The following is a 23,146-nucleotide window of genomic DNA, read 5'->3' as shown; positions in this document are numbered from 1 at the left end:
GTCATCGGCGGAAAACTCGCAACCGTTGTGTGAAATGGCGTTACGGGACTGGCTTTGGAGGTTTGCCCTGGAAAGAACTTCACGTCCGTTTTCCCACACAGGCACAAGGGATGGCTTCTTTCTTAGTTTGAGGAAAGAATTGAGGTCATTATCCTCAATTGTGACGATGTCAGTTTTGAGGCAGGCCTTAAGGCGCTCCAGCAGGTTGCAGGACTTGTGGTGCAGCAGATCCCTGCTTTCTATTGAGCCTGGTTTGCTTGGAGCACTACCTACAGCTTTACAGCAGACGAAGTCTATCACATCGAGCAGCACATGTAGTGCTCCTATACACATAGAGGATGAGCTGTATTGCAGGCAAAGACAACTGCTGGTGCTTGGCAATAGAGTGCCAGTGCTTGCGCCTGATGCTTGGGTGGCGCCAAATGCAGTGATTATTGGAGACGTGGATATATTTGATCAGGTGAGAATTGGGGAAACTTGTAGGTACAGTGCCCCAAAAGCAGTAAAGGTGCAATGGTGAGGTCGACAGGGACGTTTCGTTCATATCACTATCCTGCTTGTGGCCCCTCTCCACCATTCATGGCAGGTTGCACCTCTCAAGTGCAGCTGATCTAGTCATAGTGGCCTTTGATGATCGCTAATTCCTCCATTGTTCAATACAATATACAGAGAACTGTGACATAAGCCATTCTGAAATTGGGTGATTTGAGAAGAATTCATTATGGTCACTCTGCATAAAATTTGCTCCCATGAAAGGAGATTGTCTTGCAGCCTTGACTTGCTGTGCAAGCTTGGCTTGCAGGCCTTAGGGTTGTATGATGATCAAAATGCGGACTGCAGGTGAGCATCTGGTATGGGGCGATCTTGAGAGGCGACCTGAATGCAATCCGCATTGGGGCATACTCAAACATCCAGGACAAATCCATTCTCCATGCAGCCAGGTCAGCTCTCCACTATCCTGCCAGGCAGTTCTAGCAATGCCTTCTGTCCTTCATTGCTTGCCGGCCTGAAGCTGTGCTATCCCTTTAGATACAGTGATCAAAGCTCGACTCCTGGTGTTCCAGGACGTCCCCCACAGGGCTACCTGCGTCAACCACCATCGGCAGGTATGTGACCATCGGGCAGGGATGCCTGTTGAGGTCAGCCACGGTGGAGAATGAGTGTATCATCGGCGACCGGAGTATCTTGATGGAGGGGTCTCTGGTGGAGAAGCAGAGCGTGCTGGCTCCTGGCACTGTGCTGCCGCCTGGCCGCTTGGTGCCCTCAGGGCAGCTCTGGGCTGGCAACCCCGCCCGCTATGTCCGAGACCTCACGAAAGACGAGGTGGGCACTTGTATTCCAAAGCCTTGAGTCTTTGGAAAACAGTTTTTTAGTCTTTGGGAAAAAAGTTACATCTGTGTCTGAAGCTGTCTTTTGCTGAGCATCCAGTGATGTAAGAATTGTACCCTGAATGTTGACATCAATTTGATGTTGTGTGGCTGCAGAAAGAGGAGATTCAGGCCATTGCCACAGGAGTCTTTGGGACGATTGACAAGCACTTCTCAGAGTTCCTGCCGCACAGCTTTGCGTATGTAGAAACAGAGAAGGTCAGAAATGCTTCAGAACCATAAGAATGAGAGCACAGCAAGTAAGGCAAGGTTTATGAGAGCGTATTGTTGGCCACAAAAGCAACTATCCACAACAATTACTGCGACATAATTCTGTAATTAGATTGGCCGCCACAGTGTGTGATTCTTAGCCTTGTGATGAAGAAAAGCTCGATCCATTCAAAGCCAAAGCTCCAGGCTACAGCAATGCTCTCAGATACAAATCTGAAGAGTTCCCCTCCCATTATCAAGAATTTCATCGGCATGCATTTTGAAGCAGACGTTCGATACACTACATGGCCAGGGGCAGTCTGCCAAACACAGCACTCCTGGCCACGTGACTCCTCTCACATAGCAAAGTGTCATCTGCCCCCGGCTCATACACCAGTGAAATAGGGGTTGATGGTTGCATTATTGGCCTGCGCCCCCTTGTCCGAGATGCGCCGGACCTCGTGCGGCTTCAGCGACACAATCTGACCCAGCCCCAGCTCGCGCGGCAGGCGATAACCCCCGATGCGCACCCGCTTGAGAGTCATCACATCCAAGCCTGCTGCCGCCACCATTGTGCGAACCTGCACACCAGTGCAACAGCTCCGAACACCGCGGCATCCCTCCAAGCTCTCTTAAACCAAAAGAGAATGCTTATGTATAAGTCAGTGCGAGCGCTGAGGAGGGAGAAATTAGTTCCTCGCTGTTTTAATAGGAATGCACCAACAATAAAAACATTTCCCTGTATGCAACTCCACTTTGTTCATGGGCTGCATCAAACAGGCCCCAACTCATCAGGGTAAACCTCTGCGGTGACTCTAGGACTGGCGAGGGCCCGATGCTGCGAATAGATTGATCACATCAGGGCATGCATGGGCAGTACCTCGCGATTGCGGCCCTCAGCCACAACAATGCGCAGCCGGGTCTTCTGGCCCATGTCCTTCACGGGGGCGACTGCCACAGGGGTGACAAATGCGCCGTCCACCTCACAGCCGGCTGCAATGGTTTCCAGCTGCCGCCTGGTGGGCTCTGCTGAGCATGTCACAACATACTCCTTTGTGATCCCCGCTGATGGGTGCTGCACGCTCTGTGCCCACATGCCTGCACAACAACATTTTTTTATGCATCAAGTTGCCATTGTGAACAGTGAAGACTGGAATTAAAGATGGTTAGAATCAGGGTCACCGCATGCGATCATTCTCAAAATATGATGCGATAAAATGCTAGCATTACTGGCGAAAAATAAAATGCGATAAAAATGCGATAAAATGCGTTTGGAACAGTTTTGCCATTGTTTTATTGGGCAAAACGTAGGTATAGCCAGATGAATAGAAGGTTTTTCTTGAAAAATCAAAGTAAAACTCTTTTGGAATGTTTTTTCTCAGTGTGGACAGGGTTGGGGACAGGCTTAAGTCCTCAAAGGGACTCTAGAGGCCCCCAAAAAGCACTTTTGAGAGGATCGCATTTTACGCATTCTACTGGCCCAAAAATAAAATGCTATATAATGCTCGCATGCAATTATATATCGCATTATTCGCATTATCGCATGCGGTGACACTGGTTAGAATGAACGCTCTTGATGACCTGATGAGTGTCAGTTTGAGGATGAGTCAGCATACCATCATTGGTGACAAATATGAGGCCGGTGGAAGCCACATCAAGCCGCCCCACAGTAAATAATCGAGGCGGCACAGCCCTTGGATCCGGATATTTTCTTCTCCAGACAGTCTCCATCCATTCCTGGTAGATTCCAGCAGATTGGACATCAAAATTTTGCACTGCACAATCAAGAAAGAGTGATAGGATCCTAATCCTCTGCAGCATGTCGAGATCACGGATGGTACTCATTATGCAACTCACCTCGAAGAGTTCAAAGATGAGTCTTGAGGTGCCGTCCTTGCTAGGGGCACTTGCGCAAAGATACCCCTTTGGCTTGTTCACTGCAAAGTACCACAGCTCTGTCGTGCGAGGCAGCTCCTTGCCATCCACCACAATCTGCACCATCACCGCAAACTAATCTGAGCATCTTGGCATTTGATGTCATTGAAAACAATACTTCATGATTCCAAGGCTACCATTGTGCAGTGACACAAATTGCATAAAGGGATGAATCTGTCTGCAAGGGCGACAAGTACCTTGTCTTGGCCGGCAGTCACTTGGTGCTGCGGGACGACAATCTTCTGCCCGTTGACTTTCACGAGGCCTTCTATGATGAGCTCCTCTGCTTTCCTCCGGGAGGCAATGCCTGCCCGAGCAATCACCTGGAACAACCCAGCTAATGGTAAGTCATGAGCTGGAATATGACATAAGCCATGCAAGCTGTACTTGTGCTGTCATCTGCAAAGTCCCAGCATCTCGAGGTGAGCACCTTGCTTAGACGCTCTGTGATCTCCACCCTCTTTCCACCCCTGCGCCCCTTTCCAGCCATCCGTATTGGTCCCTGCGCAGGCTTCTTCCTGCCTTGAAGATACAATTTCTGGCCCTGTGCTGGCTTGTAGACCTGAGCTGTCGACGGCTGCTCTGCTCCTCGCCCGCTGTAGGCTGCTTCCAAGCCTTCCAAACTGAACGAATTGCCTGAGGGCTTGGCTGCTGCATCTTTGCTGGCATCTATGGGAGGCTCAGCAACAGCTCTGCATTGCAATCTCAAGCGCAAAGAGTCTGGTGCGGGCCTATGAAGTGCCCTCTGAGGCCCAGCGAGACTGTGACTGCCTAACCTGTTACTTGAGCTGCAAGGAGACACTACAGAAGCCTGCATGCCACGCCTTCCGAGATGTAAGTGTGGCATTTCGCCTGTAAGGAAACTGGCATGGGACATCTCAGGAGAATGCCTTCACTACTAACAAATAAATAAAGCAGCCGACAAGATGGCCTTTTGCCTTGCTGTTCTTACTAAAGTGACTGAAGATAACTACGTTCTAATCCTGTGTCGGAGTCCTGATTTGCTATAAATTTAAACATTGAAGGCCTTCTAATCCTGGGCTCCGTTGTTCCAAGGATCTCCGAGATCGAGTGTCGGAGGGGGTGGTGAGGTGGCCAATTTCGAAATTGCTGGGCAGCACAATTACATTCCTTTCAATCATTGCTATCTTTCATTGATATTAAATTACTGCGTTCTGGTTTGTCGTGAGAATTCTTAGCGCCGATGCACTAAAGCCATTCTTGTTGATCTGCATTCCTTGATCAAGCCCAAAACTCTGAATCACAGGTCGATGTCAAGCGGCTTCTCTGCTGCCAGCAGTGCGAGTACAAAACAAGTTGGTAACATATCAGGATTGTCACCCAAGGGCAGTTCCCGAACATCTTCGTACAGCATGCAGGTTGGCACTCCCAGTAGTCAGTATTCTAGTACTTCTTGGATTGATCTCAACCGCAGCCTTAGGTGGCAAATGCTGCAGGCTGTCAGATGCGATGGCGCAAGCAGTGGTGCAAAGACACTGTATCTCATGCGCCATGGCCAGACTGCTATGAACGTGTACTTGTCTCAACACACCTATGGGGGCCCCGGCTTTGAAGATCCCCTCATGTAGGTTACTATACTGGATATCGCTGCTTCCAAGCCTCATTTGCTGCATTGTCGGCAAGCTCAAGCTTTGCAGCAGCCTGTAAAGGTCAGGAAGTTGTGTGCAGATTTGATACAAGCCTAACTGATGTGGGTGTGGAGCAAGCGCGAAAAGCCAAAAGCAAAGCGAAGGGGCTGAGACCAGCACCAGAACTGCTTGTCGTGTCCCCTTTGTCGCGTGCCTTACACACGGCTGATCTGGCGTTTCCCCCTTCCTCCACTGGCTGCCCTCGCATTATGCACCCACTTGCACGAGAGCGACTCTACCTGTCATCCGATGTTGGTCTCACAAGGTCTTTCCCCCTCCTGCCTGCAGTGAGTGGCGCTCATATCCATGTCTGCTCTCCTTTAATGTTTAAGAATAAATGGACTGACATGCGTCATGTGGGAGGCAGCAAACTTATTCAGGCGGGATCTGGAATGATGCAGGTCAAGGCTCTCCACAGAATGGCAGCACTACAGTGCAGAGCATGTGGATGAGGAGGTCTGGTGGTACACACTCGACAAACAGGATCTTAAAAGCGTCACACTTGAACCTGAAGGTGGCTCTCAGCCTCCTTCACCTGTTGCAAATCGCACCCCATGCCTTGCCCTCGATCATGCAAATGTGAGCAGGCGTGTTGGCCATTTTTTGAGGGAAGCATGGCTGTCATGCAGATGTATTCCTGGAGCGCGTTGAGGAGTTGCGGCAATTTCTTCTGCATAGACCAGAGCAGAGCATTGCTGTTGTGAGCCATTCCGGAGTGCTTGAAGCTCTGACCGGTGGCTACCTGTTTGGCAATGGAGAAATAAAGACCCTGCCAGAGTCTGAACTCGCTGGGCCCTCAAATTTGTGATGAATTTTTAGCACTGCTGTGAGCTCTGGGGCGAGGTGAGGCGTCTCTGGCATTAGTTACAGCAAAGTCTTCATTGTGACAGATCGGGAAGCCCAATTTTTAAGAATCTGCATATTAACTCAATCACTTGCCACTGCGAAGTTGATCTATAATGATTATTGTATTGTTTGATGCCGCGTGCGGCATCATATTCTTTTTGTACATGCCATATTCTGACTGTATACACGTACCAGAATGTTTCTAAGTATAGTATAGATCCTATTCTTGCATTGAGGCCCTTTGACGGATTGCATGTGGATTTAACAGATACCCCAATCTGCATACCATGTGTACTGAATATTCCACTCTGTTCTAAGCTACTTCCTTCTCCTTCTCACCATGCCCTTAACCTGTTTTAGATACTCAGATTTTCGTTGAAGGGAGTGACAAAGGCTCCTCTCACAGGAGACTTGTCTCCATGATGTTCAATTGGCAGGATAGCCTGGCCGCCACTGCGCAGAGTCCTGACCGATCCCACCCTGGGCGAAAGGTAACGGCGGTGCAGATGGCTGCACTGGGGTGTACTGCTGCTGGTGTTCAGGAACCTGAGGATATGAAGCAGCAAACTGCTGCTGACCGTGCTCTGAGCGGCTGGGATACTGCTGTACTGGGGGCATCGGCGGAGGCCTGGTGGGCGCATGGTGGGACGCATAAGGGAGGTGGTCAGGCACAGCAACCTCTCCCGCTGCTGGCTGCTGCCTCAGCAGAAGATCCAGCAGCCATGCTGCGGCAGACTGCATTGGCAGGTACACAAGCGGCCCCACAAAAGGCAGCTGCATGAGCAGCGCTTGAGGCGCCACAAACAGCGTGATGGTCATGCCATTGGCCCTGCAACACATGCGCCCACTGTTGATACTAATAGTCAGAACTGCTTGCATCTTACTGTGTGGGGAATAGAGTGGTACTTTACTTCTTATAGCATGTGATGCAGTTCGTGCCTGAGCCAGGCATGCCGCTCCCCATGAGGCACAGTTCGAGCCACCCACTCCTCCACCAGCTCCTCTCCCAACACCTGCGCTGACAAAGTCAGTTCTGGGTGCCTCCAGCTGGCCAACTGTGTAATATATAACATTACTATTACCATTGGCAGAAGAGCACTCTTCAAGCCCACATTACTGTTACGATCTTTTGCGAGCTCTTCCTGCCGAAAGGCAACGTGCCTCTGCAGACATGCTGCATTTGAAAGGCTGCCAGGCTTCTTCCCCTTGTTGGACTCGTCAGATCCAAACAAGACCAAATCAACCGTGGCAATGGTGCTCAGTATTGGCCCAAGCCCACATTGCAAGGGGTTACCCGGCTAGCCCTCCACAGCCGCACAAATTGGAAGCACCAGTGCTCCAGGGGGCGCCACACAAGCAGTCCAGCAAGAGGCCCCAGGATTGACAAGGCGGCCGCGCGATGCGTGCCCAGGCTGTCGCGCACGCTGAGGAATTGCATCAGTGGCCCTGCCACGTGACCAACAACTGGCAGCTTGTGCCAGATGTACAACAGAATATCCACAGCCAACAGCTGCATCACCTGCACAGGAGCACGTGGAGAGCTTGATGGACGTGTGCTTGCCATCCCCAAGACAAGCGCTCTTCTTTGAAGGGACGCTGGGCATGCAGTCATGAGGCATGCAGAAAGTGAAGTCGCTCACGCTGTTGACTGTCTTCGCGACCCTTTCAGCAGTGTTTGCCTTCGATGGATTGCGAAGGCGTGGCGCAGCTTCGAGCGTGACTGCAGCTTGCGGGTTGATGTCCCTCAGGCCATGGACCAAAGTCTTGTACAGCGGTCTCCGAATTGCTGCATGAGCATAATCATCCATGAATAGATTTAAGCAGAGCACCACATGCAAGCTCGCATGCTCCATACCAGATCTTGATGCTGAATCTACCTGTCCGAAGGATGAGCATGACCAGCAGAGGCACAAGAGCAACTGCATCAGACACCCATTGATTGAGGGCTGTTGAAGTGGAGGTGCGGTCAATGAAGCCGAAGGATGCCACATGCACCTGCGCATGCATGCATTCAGTGCAGTTTAAATATGGAATAGCAACCCTTAAGCGCTATGCAAACTCTCCATAAGTGCTGTCATGGCTCACCAGGGTCCCCAACAAGCGGAAGGGAACAGTCAGTAATGCTCCTATGAAGTAAACGCCCAATGAGGCTGCAATGATTGGTTTTGCATATCTGCGTCAGCAGAGTAGATGAACTGTTAGACTGTTTTAGGGAAGATATACACATAGTGGAAGCTCAAAAGACAGAAGCTTCAGTGCCACAACCACTCACCTCTTCAATCTGTTAAGGACGTAAGGATTGGTGATTGCAAATCTGAAGCTTTGGACTGAAGATATCAGAATTTTCAGCGATGCAAGAGATAGCAAATGCTGTTTGCTCGGGCTGCTGTGAGTTGGATGCATCGGGATCAAACCGACATTTAACTTCGCAAGAATTTTCGAGATCTGGTATTCTATGTGCACCCTTCAATTTTTTTTAAAGAAAGTTTACCATTTACATTACTGCATGTGTCTCTGTGAAAACTCTTGTGAATCCAATCGTCCTCGGAAGCTGCCTCCAGCTGGCTAAGAAGTCTGATTTGGCACCACTTCACTGACATGTCCCTGGCAAGCCTATCACAGCATGCACCTGCTGATATTTTATCACATCTGCTCATAAAGGAATGATTTGGAAAGATCCACTTGCTTTCTACTCTCTTACTGCTTGATTGGTCATGCAAATGCTGCTCTTTAGACTGTGGGCAACTTGCGTTCAATCATTGCATGATGCCTGATTGCGGCAGACATGTGTACACTGCACCACAAGCATGGCCATGCCATGTGTAAGGCACAGACGGACTATATGGACTTGACTTGCATCAAAGCCATGACTCGGGGATAAGCTGAGGGACATTACAGCTTTGACACAGAACCATTTGGCAGATTACCCTAGTCATCACTGCTCAGAAAGCTTCCCGCGTTTGTGGAAATGGCATCCAACCAATACACAGAGCAGTCCGCACAAGAGCATGCAGAACATCCCAGAACGAGCTTTAGCTACCCAAAGCCCTTTATGGCTACCCATTTCTCCAATCATTTACGCAACTGCACCAGCGGCAGCAGGGGCCATCAGAGAGCCCTTTGCCACCTCTGCATCATGAATGAGAATCTGCCAGTCGCTTGAGTTCAGGCGCGGGCTGTGGCGCCTCTGGCAGCCTGGGTGGCCACAGCACCAGCCACTTCCTGCTTCAACCGGCGCTCGCCACCGTTGCCCCTGAAGGCGCTGTAGACCTGCACAACCATCCTAGCGTTCAGCAAAAGAGCGCCATGAAATGTTTATTGAAACACTTGCATTAGAACTCAATCTCTACTTTAGGACAGCATGCAACATTGGTATGTTTGGAGCCTGAAAGGGCTCAAAAATGGAAGTATATGCCAATGTACACTACAGAATACCTGCAATGTTTGCACACTGCCCACGTTTTCATGATCAACGGTACTGGTACCGTAGCACACTGTTAAGATGACCAGGTGGCAGGTGCGTACCACTTTGAGGCACCAGATGGACCAGAGGGTCTCGAGGGTCCACAGGGATGCGCCGACGACATAGACGATGCCGGTGAATGTGTTGCTGCCAAAGGCCTTTATGCCGCAGATGAAGCCGGTGTGGCTCCAGTCGTTGGAGAAGGGCAGCGGCGGGGACACGGCGGACCAGACGCAGAAGATGATGTGCACGCAGAAGAACACGAAGAAGATCGCGTACGTGACCGCGCGGTCCTTGATCGCCGCGTTATACACCCGCATGTACCTGCACAATCCCAGTTGTGAGTCATTTAAGTAATTCATAAGTCACAGGCATGCCCACCTGCACCTTTCAGCCTTTCGAGAGTGCTCTGATTGGCAAGTGCTCAGGCAACTACCTTCATCTTTGACTACCTCTGCACTGTGCAGTTACAACTGCAGCAGCTGAGGTGAACAGGCGTCAACCCATGCCTCACGGGCCCATGACGCTAAAATTCATTTTGTTATTTTCGAAAATCAGAAAATTGAGTCCCCAGCCGGGGCGCCTCACCAGAGGATCCAGGCTCCAGGAACGCCAGCGGAGACGTAGACGGCCGCCAGGAAGAAGGCCGGCAGCCGCCCGCTGCCCTGGCCCATCGCGCACAGCGCCACGAGCGACCCAAAGAGATTGTACAGCACCGCCACGATGAAGCCCAGGAAGGCAAAGTAGCAGCTCCTCACCATCCCCCGTTCCGAAGCTGGGATCTGCGTGCGCAGCACATGCGCTCAGACTCCGAGTCTGGGACATGCATGCAACTTACTGTAAATGCCTGACATTGCGGGTCTCATCTCTTGAAGTCCAGGATGACAAACAAAATGACAGCATGACTTGATTGCGTTGGCGCTGACTAAAGGGATGAGTAGCAATTGACACTGCCTGCGGAACGCGGAACGCTCCCAGAGTACAGCCAGGATGACGGCCAGCGCACCTCTCCAGCGATGTCATGATGGACGAAGGGGCAGCACTTCGGCCAGTTCTTCTCAGGCCTGAGGGCTCCAGTCGCGCGCAGGCCCTCTTCCATCTTGCGCAGCTCCGCCTCCTTCGCGCGCAGCTCCTTCTCCTTGAGGTCTAATTGCTCTGCTCGGCGCGCATAATTGCCCTGCCATGCCCCCAAATGTGAAGTTCTCACACTCAGCAACAACGTGCGACACTGTCATGCATGGCAGTGGAACATCTGTACAAATCTTGCAGGTGTTGGTCTGGAGCATGCAAGGATACACATGCTTATCACTGGGCCAAGAGCAGATGAAAAGCAGCTGTGTCCTACCTCATCAGCGCGATCTATGCTGATGACAGGAGGTGAGGTGTCATAGGACTTGTTGCCTGTTGCACCCCATGCCGTGCTCGTGCTTTCCGTATGTCCGTTGGAACCCCACGCGCTGGCAGCCGTTTGGTAGGGATCGTAGTCTGAAGAGAAGTACACAATCTTTCAGAGTGAAATCACACAGGGCAAGTGCTGTTTTGATTCCTTAACAAAGTTCTGCCTTTCAGAACTCACAATCCCAACTTTATTTGCACAAAATTGTTGTACATTCAGCAGGCATTGGTGATAATCCAAGAGTAAAGCCACGGATTCCTTTCCCACCTGCAGCTGCAGGCACTTTCTCCGCCTGCCGTACCACCAGGACAATATCTCAGGCCAGATATGCGAATTTTGCATATCATGAGAATGTTTTTGACACTATCTGTTACGAGGGGTAAATATGGTCCAAGGAATATTGCGCGGAGTGTTGACTGACCATGGAGGTTATAGAGCTGAAAGGGAAACAAACGTCGATAGCAACATAAAAATCATTTGGAACTTGAACAACCGACTTACTTCTGATTTGTTAAAGGGATTATCGCTGAAGGGATTATCTTTTGGCATCTTGGGCTTCCCAGTCCAAGAGACACCGTCTTATCTGGAGGTCTTCGACTGTCACTGAGCGCCTCCCGCGGGACCCGAAAACTTATTACGCTATGATTTACCTCCGTGAACCAAGCAAGAGTGCCCCATCCAGATTTGTTCAAAGAGACATGGAACTTCATGGAAGGGCATTGGGGTTTCGGAAGTTGAATCAGAAACAAGGGCTTATTAAGTTCTTACCCCGATGCCACGCAATTGCTGACTAATACGCATCTTCTCGTCGCACGTGCAAGATTAATTGTTTCAATCTTTAATTTTGCTCGCCCAGTCTGCAGCTTCTGATCGAGTGGCACTTTGGTGATTGTTTGTGACTTGGCGGGGCGGGGCTGCACTGTGTTCTTGCACAGTTTCATTCACTTGTCCGAGAGGAGTGACACGCTCCTGTTCCTGTCCCCGTTGAAACCAACTATGGATGCTGGGATCTGCAACAGAAAATGTCGATGTTGTTGTCGCTATGAAGGCACTCGAGGTGCACGAGTGTCTTCCATTCCATCGGTGCACCAGTCTTCCTTGTTTCCTGCCTTGAGAAGCAGGTGCCTGGGCCCCCGACAGGTTCGTCCATTCACTGTCGTTGGGGCAGCCTCCGTTGGTGTCAAGGCTGGTGGCCCACGTGTGGGCATCAAGGACGACGCGACTCAATTGGTTGGCTCCACTCCCATGGTAGGCTTCTTGTTGGCCACTCTATGAGCTAACTTCTTCTCCCGCGTGGTACACCTAAATCCATACCTATGTTCGGGTCCCAATTATTCTGTCTAGTGTGGGGCCAAGCTGCCAACTATGATGCAGGTGTACCTCAACAAGGTGAACGAGCGCTGCTTCGCCAAAATAGCTTGCAAGCTTGAGCTCATGGAGCCATGTAGCAGGTTCGTTTCCCAGTACTCTTGCTGTACTTGATCCTGGCGATGAGATGTACGGCTTTCTGTCAAAGGCTCCACAGTGCTGCACAAAAGCCCTAGTCTGTGCTCACCACCATCTGTTGCTGCAGTGTGAAGGACCGGATTGCGTACAACATGATAAAAAGGGCTGAGGAGCAGGGCATCATCTCGCCTGATAAGACAATCCTGGTATGTTCAAATAGATGGTAGTTGTCATCAAGTTGCTTTGCTGTGTCATCCGACAGCTCTTTTCCTCATTTCTTTTTGACACTGGGTCAAGTGGCTAAATAATTTATGCATGGGTGTTCGTGATACTCAGGTGGAGCCGACAAGTGGAAACACAGGGGTGGGCCTGGCATACATAGCGTCAGCAAGGGGCTACAAGCTCATTCTGACAATGCCAGACACCATGTCAACAGAGCGCCGGATCTTGCTGAAGGCATTCGGAGCCGAGCTCATTCTGACGAATGGGAAGCTGGTACGGCACAGCTACACCCACATGCTAGCGGCTGCAGTGCATGATCAAGTCGCAATGCTCTCTGGCATGCACCTTGTATTCATTGTCCACCAATGTTGTTTGGATCTCTACTTTCCCATCTAGAGGCAGTTGTTATTCACGGGCACTTGGCTTGCTCCTGCACAGGGCATGACAGGGGCCATTCAGAAGGCAGAGGAGATTGTGGAGGGGACAGAGGGGGCCTACATGCTGCAGCAGTTTGAGAACCCAGCCAATCCTGAGGTGCACTACAACACCACAGGGCCGGAGATCTGGGAGGACACCGCCGGCACAGTGGACATTCTCGTCGCAGGTCATCTCCCTATAATTTTATCATTAAAATAGAAAAAAGTGTTCATATCAGCCATGTTATCCTGCACTGTTGTGACAGAAAGTGGCTGATATAAGTAATTGTTGGCCCTGCACTGTGAAGAGGGTGGTAGACAGCCAGGTTCTGAGGCAGTGGTGGGGAGTGGTGCAGGCGTGGGCACGGGGGGCACCATCATGGGGTCGGGGAGGTACCTGCAGGAGAGGAAGCCGGAGGTGCAGCTGGTGGCAGTGGAGCCCACTGAGAGCCCTGTGCTGTCCGGCGGCAGGCCGGGCTATCACCAGGTAATGTGCTTGGCCTGTTGCAGTGTGTCGCACGCCCGTTACTCTTAATTTGCATGCACCTGGTGTCCTGGCTGAGTGCTCTTCAGGAAAAGCTAGCAGATTTGCTTTCTTCTCCTACATTTCTGCATGCTTCAGCGCTCGACGATGAAGACAAAGTGACTGGGCTTGCCCATCTTGATTCCAGCATCTGCTGCTCACAAAGTGGGCATTCCTTTCGCAATAATTAATTTCGGCATGACTGAGAGTCCTTCGTCACCGTGCAGATCCAGGGCATTGGCGCCGGTTTTGTGCCCAAGGTGCTGGACATGGACATGCTGGACGAGGTCATCATGGTGTCATCCAAGGACAGCGTGGTCATGGCGCGTCGGCTGGCCCTCGAGGAGGGCCTCCTGTGCGGCATTTCCTCGGGAGCAGCCGTGGTGGCAGCCATCCGGTGAGCCCAGCTGCTTATTTATCTCCTTGTTGCGTGGGTTCTTTGCCCGCTAATAAGCTCCCTTTCACGTGGGTATTTGGCCCGCTGCTTTGTCATATCCCTGTTGCACGGGGACTTTGCTCGGACAGTGCACACAAATTGGTGAGTGCTCATAACGAATTATAGAATGCACAATCCCGCGAGTAAGACGTACAGCTCCTTGTGATATCAAGCGCAACAATTCTCCTTCTGCTGTTCTTGTGATGAAGGATGGATCGTGAGGTGGCGCAGTGTATATAAGGTACCATAGATATATTTGCTGGAATGGTGGGGCACTGCTGGTGGGTGGTATGTTTGAGGTGTGTTGGCTTGTGGCTCTCAGGGTGGCGCAGCGGCCGGAGAACAAGGGGAAGCTGGTGGTTGTGGTGCTGCCCTCCTTTGGCGAGCGCTACCTGTCCACTGTCCTCTTCAACAACCTCTGGGCAAAGGCACGCCAGCTCTCTCCTGGGCATCCCTCTTTTGCTCAAGCTGTCGAGCATGCTCATGCTTCCCTCTTCACCTAGACCCATTTGTGGCAGTGCTGTTGCGCAAATGATGTGCATGCCATGCTTGTGTGGGATCAATAAGGTTGCCATGATATGGCCTGTTGATTGTGCAGGATGCGGATGCTGAGAATAGGATGCCCCACGAGTGGCGTCTGTCGTCTGGTGATGAGAAGGAAACAGACGAGCCCAAGCTGTGAGCAACACCGCAGCTCTGCTGCAGGTGCTCAGAAACACACTGACGGAAGAGCTTAAATTGTACTATTACGCCAGCAATGACCTCTGTAAGGATGCTGCGTTGAAGGGTTTTGCAAGAGATTGCTAGAGCCGGTAGGCAAAATTCCTTCTGCACCTTGCATTGTGACAGGCTGAGGTACAGAGATGGACCTCTGAGGACACTTGAGGTCAAAATTTTAGCGGGAGACATCTAAGATGGTCTATGGAGAGTGCAGCGCTGTTTGTTCAGTTGTGGCATGGATACAAAGTTTAAACTGTGAGTGCCGCTCTAATATCATTACTCGCAGCTTGATGAGGTGCAAACAGTCAAGACTGTTGGACACCCGGGTTTTGCTGATAATTCGGTTTATGCTGTAGCGATAGTATGCATTCTATGATCTACTTTACTACGGTATGTATGATTGGCAGATCTGTATTCTTGGGACAGCACACATATGTTACAGAGTCTATTAAATACAGACTCTTCTTCATGCGACATGAAATACAAACCTTGAAAGACTTGCAACTTAGGCAACGGCTAATGGCAATGTCTTCCTGCCTGCACTGGGCATTTTCTTCAGGCTCATCCAAAAGAGCGCTAGCGGCCAGAGGTGCTCTTACAAAAGGTTCTCTTGATGCAAGGGTTGCTCATTCCTCGCAAGTGTTCCAAGCTAGGCGCGTTTCCAGCAGCTGTCAGAGAGCAACATGTGCACATCTACAGCGCGGTTCTTCTGTATATCGCCGCCTTCTGAGGAAGGTCTAGAACACGGAAGAGTATCCAAGAAAGCTCTGCTCAGGTGGCAGCATGGCTGCCCCTCTGCGCTGTTCCCAATTGAATCTTTGCCAGCACTCTACAAGACTCCCGTTCAATTGCTGATTGAAAGCATTCAAGTCCACGAGGAGCTAGTGAACGCAACACGTGCACTACGTTTACACAAATACTTTGAAGTGCTACTTCCACTGTCTGAGCTGCAAGTCTCACTTGCAGCAGGCTCGCATGTCTGTGCATGCAGATGCACAGCATAGAGCCTCATTCAGAACGCAGAGTAGCTTCAAAGCCTGCTCAGCGGTGGCGCAGAAGTACAACTGCTGCTACAGCTATGACCGTGGCTGTTGTTATCCAGTACGCACGCGAGCGCTCTCTGCTCGGCAGAAGGCTCTTTGTTGTGTCCACCTGCACATGCACAATGACCTCAGAGCGAGGCAATTCTTATCGTGCTTGTGAAAACCTTCCACGAGTAACTAGAAGGCCCCAAACTTTGACAATGACTCCATTTCGACAGCTTGTCCAGCCAAGTGGGCAGCTGTGGCAAGCCAGAAACTTCATCTTATTATCAAAATCACATGCCAACAAGGCAGGCAACAGGAGATGGCATGACCAAAAAGTGTCTTTCACTTGCCCAGACAAGGAGGTCTCACTTGCTGCATGTGTTCTTGACAGGCAATCATTCGTTTCAGGATCACTTGCATCAATTGTAGAGACCAAGGTTCAGGCGTCACACCATGCGGCTGAGCAGGGGCTTCTGGGGCAGCAGTGTGAGAGCCACGTAGCGCGAATGGCAGGGCATGGGGAATAGGCGACACAGCGCGGCCTGCACACTCGCCGGATCCGCCGCCGCTTGCACCGCCTCCCTCGCCTCAACCCGCCGCGTGTACGCCACGTCCATGTCATTGCACTGCGCCACCAGCATCAATCTCATGTCAACATTCCCCTGCACTTTCCTCGCCAGCTGGTAGATTGCTACCCGCTGCGTATCGATGTGATCCCACTGCGTCCGAGCCCGTGCTGAGGTCCCCGAACTGATCAGGCTGTCCCTGCGCTTCATGTGCGGCCCCTGGTGAGCGGATTAAGCTAGACACCTGTCATCTTTGGGACTGCTGCACTGAGAGACATTGCTCTTTTGCTGTGCACCTCAGAGGCCTGTCTGATCCTGCATGCGACGGTGATGGCACTGTCTGTTGCTCGGCAGGCGAGGGCTGTCACCCAACGAGACCATGGTGCAAGGCAGGGGGAGGGCAGTCACCAGGTGGTACGTCCTGGACTTGTAGCAGGACACGAGATTGTTGTGCCAGAAGGAGTTCTCCTGCTGCTCTGTCTCCCATGAGCGCTGGTCCAGCACCAGCACAGTCTTCACATCCTCCTCGCTAGGGCCCTCCTCCTGCCGCCAACGCACCCCACATCAGCCCATCATCCACCCTGACTAATTACTTCCACGAGATATCTGAGAGGCGGGTGCAGGAACTGTATGGACTGTCTACCCACCCCTGATGTGGCTCAACAATGCAGTGAAATGCTAGATGGTATCTTCAGCACCTTGTGTAAGGCTAGTCAACACAACACGGTGGTGCGTTGCAGAGTAATCTATGCGGTTGTTAGCTCATTTCAGATGGCACAAAGAAGTCAGACTTCCAGCTGACAGAAGGAGCAACGTGTGGCAGCACCTGCAGGCGGTGCATCTCGGACAGGGCCATCTCGATGAGGCGCTGCGCATTGTCGGGGTCGCAGCTGAAGGTGATGGCCACGTCTCCATCGCTGTACCCCTTGGAGCTGCACGGTGCCTCACCGCTGAACGAGGGCGCCACAGCCACTGTGTACACCTGCGCTCACATGCGAGTAAACATTGGGGTGATTATATGCTACACAAAGTGATTATGGATTACACAGAGTGCTCGTTTCTGCTCCTGGGCCAGGAGATGTTTCTTTTGTCGATGCGCTGGTACTTATCCCGCAAGGCAGCCCTTGCTCCATTCTTGGCGCTCGCACTGCCTTGCATGTCTTGCATTCTACCTTTGTTTCAACACCCTTGTATTTGTAAATGTTATCCTCTCATAATGAGTAAGCCACATTCACCATGCAGTGCCCCATAGAGAAGAGGAAAGCAGACCCGCAGGCCAGGGCAATACGATTCAGTCAAAATTTTGCGGTTCCAAGCAGGAAGGGTGATGAAAAGTCACCTCTCCAAACTCAAAGCGCAGCTTCTGCATGAGCTTGGTCTCCAGCAGCTTGCAGACCAGGAAGAGCCAGACAGCCTCATTGCCGCAGGGCAGGCCGTCTGTGGTGGCAATTGCCAGCCTGGCTGGGAAGGCAATGAGCGCCTGTGACATGTTCTCCACCATGCTCACCCTGCAGCACCACACCACTATTACGTCAGTACTACAGTAGCTTGAAGCTTGTGCATTCCGGGACTATGCAGGAACCTTTGACAAGAGTACATTCTATATCAACAAGAACACTAGGGCAGCATATCCAAAGGTGGACCACTGCATCTTGGTGTTGGCAGCAGATGCTCACCGCACATCCTCACGTAGAACCCCATCTGGAAACTGGAACTCCAGCGGCTTCAGCTTGTCTGGTGACTTTGGAGCGGGGCAGGTGCTGTCAGCGGGGGGAATGGCTGCCAGGTACTTCTTCACCAGCTCCTCAAACTCATCCGCCTGCCCATGCATTGCCATACATTGGCCACACATCCAAGCAAGACCCTCGCTGCCATGCAAACAGCAGCCACATGCACTAGGGCAGCAAAGCCCAAAGTGGTGATCTGCTGCAGTTGCAGCCTCAAACACTGGGATACCATATTATTTATTGTGTGTGCGGCCTCTTGATGAATCAGAAGCATTGTATCAGCAAACCTGAGCATTGTATCAGCAAACCTGGATGGGAGCCGGGCAAAAAATCACTACACGGCAATAACCAGATAGGCTCGAGAGGCCAGCAAGAGCTACGGGCTTGGATCCACTAAATAGAAGGGGTGTGCTGACCTTGAGGCTGCCGGTGAAGCAGATGGAGAACTCGGCGGGGTTGCAGAACGAGCGGTTGAAGTGGGCGCAGGCGGCGTGGGGGTCCACGCGGGCGAGGTCGCGCAGAGAGAAGGGGCGGTAGAAGTAGCAGTCCTGGAAGATGAGCTGGCGCACACGGTCCGCAAACCGCCGCATCGGGTTGCGCAGCTGCGCCAAAGTCACCTCTCGCAGGTACCTGCACCCGCGCATCACTTTTTGGAGTTCTGTACTCTGACCCCAGAGATAGCATCATTCTGGAATCTGAGGTGCCAGCTTGACCCGCTAAACATGAACGCACCTGGTAGGAAAGGCAGGATGCTAAGAGATCCCAATTGCAAATACAAAATTGTTACTCACAATGTCGGTTTACCTTTGCTTTATCTGAACAGGAAAGCTTTCAGAGATGCAGTGTATGCCATTGTCACTACCATGCTTCCATTGCAGTCTTGGGATGAATGCTGGGTGGCGTGCACAATGCAACGTGAAGGAAACCAGGAAAAATGCATAGCTGATGAACTTGTGAGAGCAGGCAGTATGGGCGCGCACTGCATGCAGGTGTCGAGCTCGGCAGGCACGGGGGTGACGGCGGTGGTGAAGAGGGCGTAGATGAGCTGCAGGCCCGTCTCCAGGTCCACGGGCGCCTGCTCTCCGCCGATGCTGCGCCAGTACGCGCCCTCCTGGACATTGATGCCGCACCGCTTGCCCGTCAGCAGGTCCATCTCAACCTGCACGTGATGGCAATGGCCTGTTCAGGCCACCAAGCTATTGCAGCCTCTTCATAGAGTCCAGGCGCTTTCTGCGATGGAACACATGTGCACTGCAGAAGACGCCCATGCCATCTTTCAACTTCCAGAATATCTTGTGAGATCAGCATATCCAGCGTAGCATCAGCGCACATGGGATTGGAAGGTAGAGAAGCATCCCATGTGTTCCATCATCTGCAGTAGGTGAGGACATGCAGACACTGTTACCTCGGGCTTGATGCCAAAGAGGCCCATCTCCTGAGCGAGGGTGGCGCCGAATGAGGCTGTTCGGTACTCATCCTGACCCACCTCTGTAAGGCCCCCGGGAGCAAGGCCTGTGCAAAGGATCTGGTCATCGAGCAGGTCTGTGCACTTGTAACACACCTGCACAGACACAGAATTGCCCTTCATGTGGAAAAAGCAGTTGGAACTCACACAGCAAGAAGACAACAGGAGCCATGATGTGTTAGGAAAGATTTTACAGCTTTTCTCATTAGACTTTGTCCGGGATTAGCCAGACATAGCCAGACACGATGTCAGCATGGCATACCTTCATGCCATTGCTGAGTACCAGCTCTATCGCGCCAAGCTTCGGGAATTGGCGCCTGCAAGACAGAAGCAGCGATGTAGACTCAGACTTCATGCACACACCAGAGACTCTCTGAAAGGCACGTGTCCGATGTCTGCGGAATGGAGGCATTGTATGCACCTGTGCACGATCTCGCCGGCCTGCGGCTCTTTGCCTGGGGGAATGACGGAGGTTGGTGCATCGGCCAGCATGTCAGGTGCCTTGATCTCTCCATTTGCTTCAGCCCTGTCCACCCGGGCCACCACATCTGCCAGGTCCTCCTCAGTCACCACCCTGCAGTTGCCCTTCCTCTTCAACTCCCGCATGCCACCGTAGCCAATGAGCGAGTATTAAACACTGCTAGAGATTACTGACTCAGTCAAGCAGATAAGCGAATGAATGCAGTGTCCTGTGAGAGGTTGTCAAGCAATTTGTTGTGTGATGAGAAAGAGACCTGCGGTGGGATGTAGTTTTGACAACCATGTTGGACGTGCTGCAGCACTTGTGGGCCAGCTCCTGGAAAGCATGCCCGTCTTCCCTGCTGATCTTATTGAGCATGGACTTGCACAGGTGGGCCTCCCTCTTTCGGTCCACCACAAACTCCCCATTCAAGAAATGCCTCACATACTCTCCGCGCAGCTCCTGCCGATGCCACAGGAACAAATCTGACAACTTTGATATGATGACATGCTGACATGGCAGGTATGGAGAAGTACTTGCATGCATGGTGCAAATGTGCTCCAGAGGTAAATCTAAGGTATGTGCTCACCTCAGCATACACCTGATGTCGCTCTATGAACAGCGACTCTGCATCTGACATGTGAAAGTCAATGGCAGACCTGATCTCACGCTTGGACAGGCCATGGATTCTCACACTCGCAAGCTCTGACAAAATTGCCTGCGCATGGGCATACACAAGTCAGCAGATGGCAAAGGTCACTGGCTACCACTGCATGAGGCTATGCCACAGCACAAGTAACTTGCGATCAGGAGAAGAATAGAGAACCTCAAGTGCGCGAGATGTATTTTTCTCCTGAGTGCTTGCTGTCAGCACAATGCTCCGTATGGTTGCAGTTATTTGCTCTGTTCCAATCTGCATTGCAGCAAGACACACTATCAGAGACTTTCACCATCATCCACAAAGGCAGAATCGGCACACTTCCCCTGGCTGCTTTGGGTTGACCTGTTGACTTATTCTGGTAACACACCGGAAATTGGACAGGAATACAATCTGTGTACCTGTGCATTGTAGAAAGGCGGGTTTTGCCGCCGTCCTATCCGAAAGAATCGGGAGTTCATGGCAGTGTGGAACAGGTCCTCCCTCAGGCTGCTGAGATACTGTGCTGGTGTGGTGACCGGGGCGGTCTCTGTTTTGAAAGACACATGCACGAGCGATTGCTGCGCCTCCTTGTCTATGAAAACCTTGAAGCGAGGCTGATTGTGTGGCACCAGTGGATACCTGCAAGCACAGTGCAAACATGTAGGTTCAGGCACCCAGAGGGCTTGCTATTTGCTCCACACGCATGGTGGGAGGTCAATCCTAAAAAAAGAAGCTGGGAGGGAAAGATGACCTGGGGATGGCAGGTGCTGGGGTTGTTTCACGCGATTGGCAGCCCTCCAGCTTCTCTGTGAGCATTGCCACGACTGCGTCGGGGTCAAAGTCACCGGTGACCACAACAGCCTGGTGCTCTGGCCGATACCAGCGCTCATAGAAGCTGCGCACCACATCCGCGGGCACCCCCTGGATGATGTCCTTCAGCCCAATGGGCAACCTCTCTGCATACTGCGCCACAATTGTGCACAACATGGGATCAGCAAACTCTGATGCCCGAGAAAGGCACATGCACTCTGCAAATGCGGACGATTGACCTGTCATGCAGATGCATGTGCCGGCTTCACACCTTGGATCCCCGCAGAATGAGCTCCCAGTGAACCTCCTGAGCGCGTCCCATCGAGTCCTTCCCCATGCGCCACTCCTCCAGCACAGGACCGCGTTCTTTTTGTAGGTCCTCTGGTGAGCATCTGCAAGTTTGCAGTACACGATCATTGCGCCATGAACAATACCAGGCAGAAAAATTAGAAGAAGGATAATTGCTTGAAGGGAGGGATCTGCATCCTGCAGATGCATGCTCACCTCACAGCCGCGGCAAATTGTGCCAGGACAGAGAAGGCCTGCCCCAGAAGCTTTGGATCATCGCTGGGCACTGTCAGCTCATACACCGTCTCATCCACTGTCGTGTACGCATTCTGGCATGCCCCAAACTTGGCTCCAATGGACTCCAGGAATTTGACAATGTCATGGGACTGGAACGCATCAGTAGCATTGAACGCCCTGCGATGTTGGCATTGGTGTCAAATGTAACAACTTACGTGGATGACTGCTTGCTCTGATCAAGCTGCCAATGCAGTTGCTCTGATTTTCTTACAGGTGCTCCACAATGTGCGCCAGGCCACGCTCATGATCCTCTTCGACAACACTCCCAATCCTAACCACCAGCGCAAGCGCAGCTCGTTGCTTGGGCTTTGTGGTTGCGCAGACATAGTACCTGTAGCACGAGTCGACCAGGGCGTGAGAAAGGCTTGAATCTTGAAAGTGTTGCAACCATTTTGGCTACACTGGTGAAACTACTGGGAGAAACATTGACAAATCATCCAAGTAACAAGAAAAGTACCGTACACGGATCGCATGATCTGGGACGCAGGAACTCTTCTGTCAGCTTGTTTGATAGGCTTGATGTTCAAGGAACGGCTAGGCAAGAGTTCACCTCAGGCCATTCCTCAGCTGTCCATAACGGACTCCATCAGGACCTAAAGGAGGCGGCGCACTCCATTCATCGGAAGTTAACTCGATGTCAGGGAGCCTCCTAAATTCTCCAGCCATGCCTTGCAGCTTTCCCAGCGGAGGACAGCAACTATTCTTGGATATCTAAAAAGCGCGCACTCGTCATGCCAAGCGTGACATCAAACCAAATTTGGCTTCTTATATCGCAGTAGCGAAGTGAGCTTCAGTAATTCCAACGAAACTCCACGTTTACGCACTTGATGATCACCGATCTTCGACAGAAAAAACAGAGTGCCCGAAAAATGCTACAGAACACCACGTATGTATAAGCAGTCCAATCGGAATCCGAGCTCCTACTGATCAATTGCAAGTTGGTGTCCCGGTCTGTCCTATCTAGGTTTGGCTTCTTACTGCTGCCCAAGCAGGTTACGTTGGGTGACAAGACTGGCATAGGCTTGGCTTCCTCGTTGGGCCTGAACTTCTGGATCAAGCCGAGCATATTGCAAAGGTCTCATCTATATCATTATCTGTGTATTGAGATGCACATTGGACGTGTCTCGCAAGCCTGCTTACCTCAAATGCCGGACTCTTTATGGCTGTGTGTGCAGATGGAGGCATTTTCCCCTCGCTATGAGGTGGGGTGTCTGGACTCTTAACATTGCCTTGTCA

The 23,146-nt window shown here is 51.7% G+C and overlaps 5 protein-coding genes across 5 annotated transcripts; 2 read left to right on the top strand and 3 right to left on the bottom strand.

Annotated features, from left to right (window-relative positions):
- Window positions 1–346: 346 nt before the first annotated feature.
- Window positions 347–1,592, top strand: COCSUDRAFT_7241 (trimeric LpxA-like protein; the record flags this gene model as incomplete). Its single annotated transcript, XM_005649706.1, has 4 exons — window positions 347–460; window positions 841–941; window positions 1,065–1,323; window positions 1,485–1,592. Coding segments are annotated over 4 exons (582 nt in total), but the record flags the coding sequence as incomplete, so codon positions are not given.
- A 371-nt stretch (window positions 1,593–1,963) lies between these two features.
- Window positions 1,964–3,844, bottom strand: COCSUDRAFT_13347 (pseudouridine synthase; the record flags this gene model as incomplete). Its single annotated transcript, XM_005649705.1, has 5 exons — window positions 1,964–2,158; window positions 2,458–2,675; window positions 3,194–3,314; window positions 3,435–3,569; window positions 3,710–3,844. Coding segments are annotated over 5 exons (804 nt in total), but the record flags the coding sequence as incomplete, so codon positions are not given.
- Window positions 3,845–8,883: 5,039 nt separating this feature from the next.
- Window positions 8,884–11,540, bottom strand: COCSUDRAFT_52797 (scamp-domain-containing protein). The gene is made up of 7 exons (XM_005649704.1): window positions 11,368–11,540; window positions 11,134–11,158; window positions 10,816–10,955; window positions 10,477–10,647; window positions 10,059–10,252; window positions 9,533–9,794; window positions 8,884–9,277 (listed from the first exon to the last, which is right to left on the bottom strand). Exons 1-7 carry the CDS (start codon window positions 11,413–11,415, stop codon window positions 9,173–9,175), a joined length of 945 nt encoding a protein of 314 aa, XP_005649761.1. The 5' UTR covers window positions 11,416–11,540; the 3' UTR covers window positions 8,884–9,172.
- A 368-nt stretch (window positions 11,541–11,908) lies between these two features.
- Window positions 11,909–15,097, top strand: COCSUDRAFT_65155 (cysteine synthase A; the record flags this gene model as incomplete). The annotated part of the gene is made up of 10 exons (XM_005649703.1): window positions 11,909–11,923; window positions 12,007–12,114; window positions 12,241–12,317; window positions 12,440–12,518; window positions 12,649–12,807; window positions 12,973–13,138; window positions 13,307–13,437; window positions 13,701–13,870; window positions 14,232–14,379; window positions 14,508–15,097. 10 exons carry the CDS (start codon window positions 11,909–11,911, stop codon window positions 14,589–14,591), a joined length of 1,137 nt encoding a protein of 378 aa, XP_005649760.1. The 3' UTR covers window positions 14,592–15,097.
- Window positions 15,098–16,103: 1,006 nt separating this feature from the next.
- Window positions 16,104–22,576, bottom strand: COCSUDRAFT_13445 (chloroplast processing enzyme-like protein; the record flags this gene model as incomplete). Its single annotated transcript, XM_005649702.1, has 19 exons — window positions 16,104–16,235; window positions 16,665–16,766; window positions 17,050–17,205; window positions 17,563–17,731; window positions 17,900–18,042; window positions 18,367–18,580; window positions 18,931–19,103; window positions 19,350–19,511; window positions 19,678–19,732; window positions 19,837–19,989; window positions 20,150–20,337; window positions 20,465–20,593; window positions 20,702–20,788; window positions 20,935–21,154; window positions 21,267–21,478; window positions 21,597–21,717; window positions 21,830–22,027; window positions 22,122–22,241; window positions 22,461–22,576. The coding sequence occupies 19 exons, from the start codon at window positions 22,574–22,576 to the stop codon at window positions 16,104–16,106; spliced, it is 2,850 nt and encodes a 949-aa protein (XP_005649759.1).
- Window positions 22,577–23,146: the final 570 nt, after the last annotated feature.

Source organism: Coccomyxa subellipsoidea, assembly GCF_000258705.1.
Source record: "Coccomyxa subellipsoidea C-169, whole genome shotgun sequence".
Taxonomy (NCBI): domain Eukaryota; kingdom Viridiplantae; phylum Chlorophyta; class Trebouxiophyceae; family Coccomyxaceae; genus Coccomyxa; species Coccomyxa subellipsoidea.
Note: the sequence above shows the minus strand (reverse complement) of the source record. Positions and strands in the feature narration are given on the sequence as shown.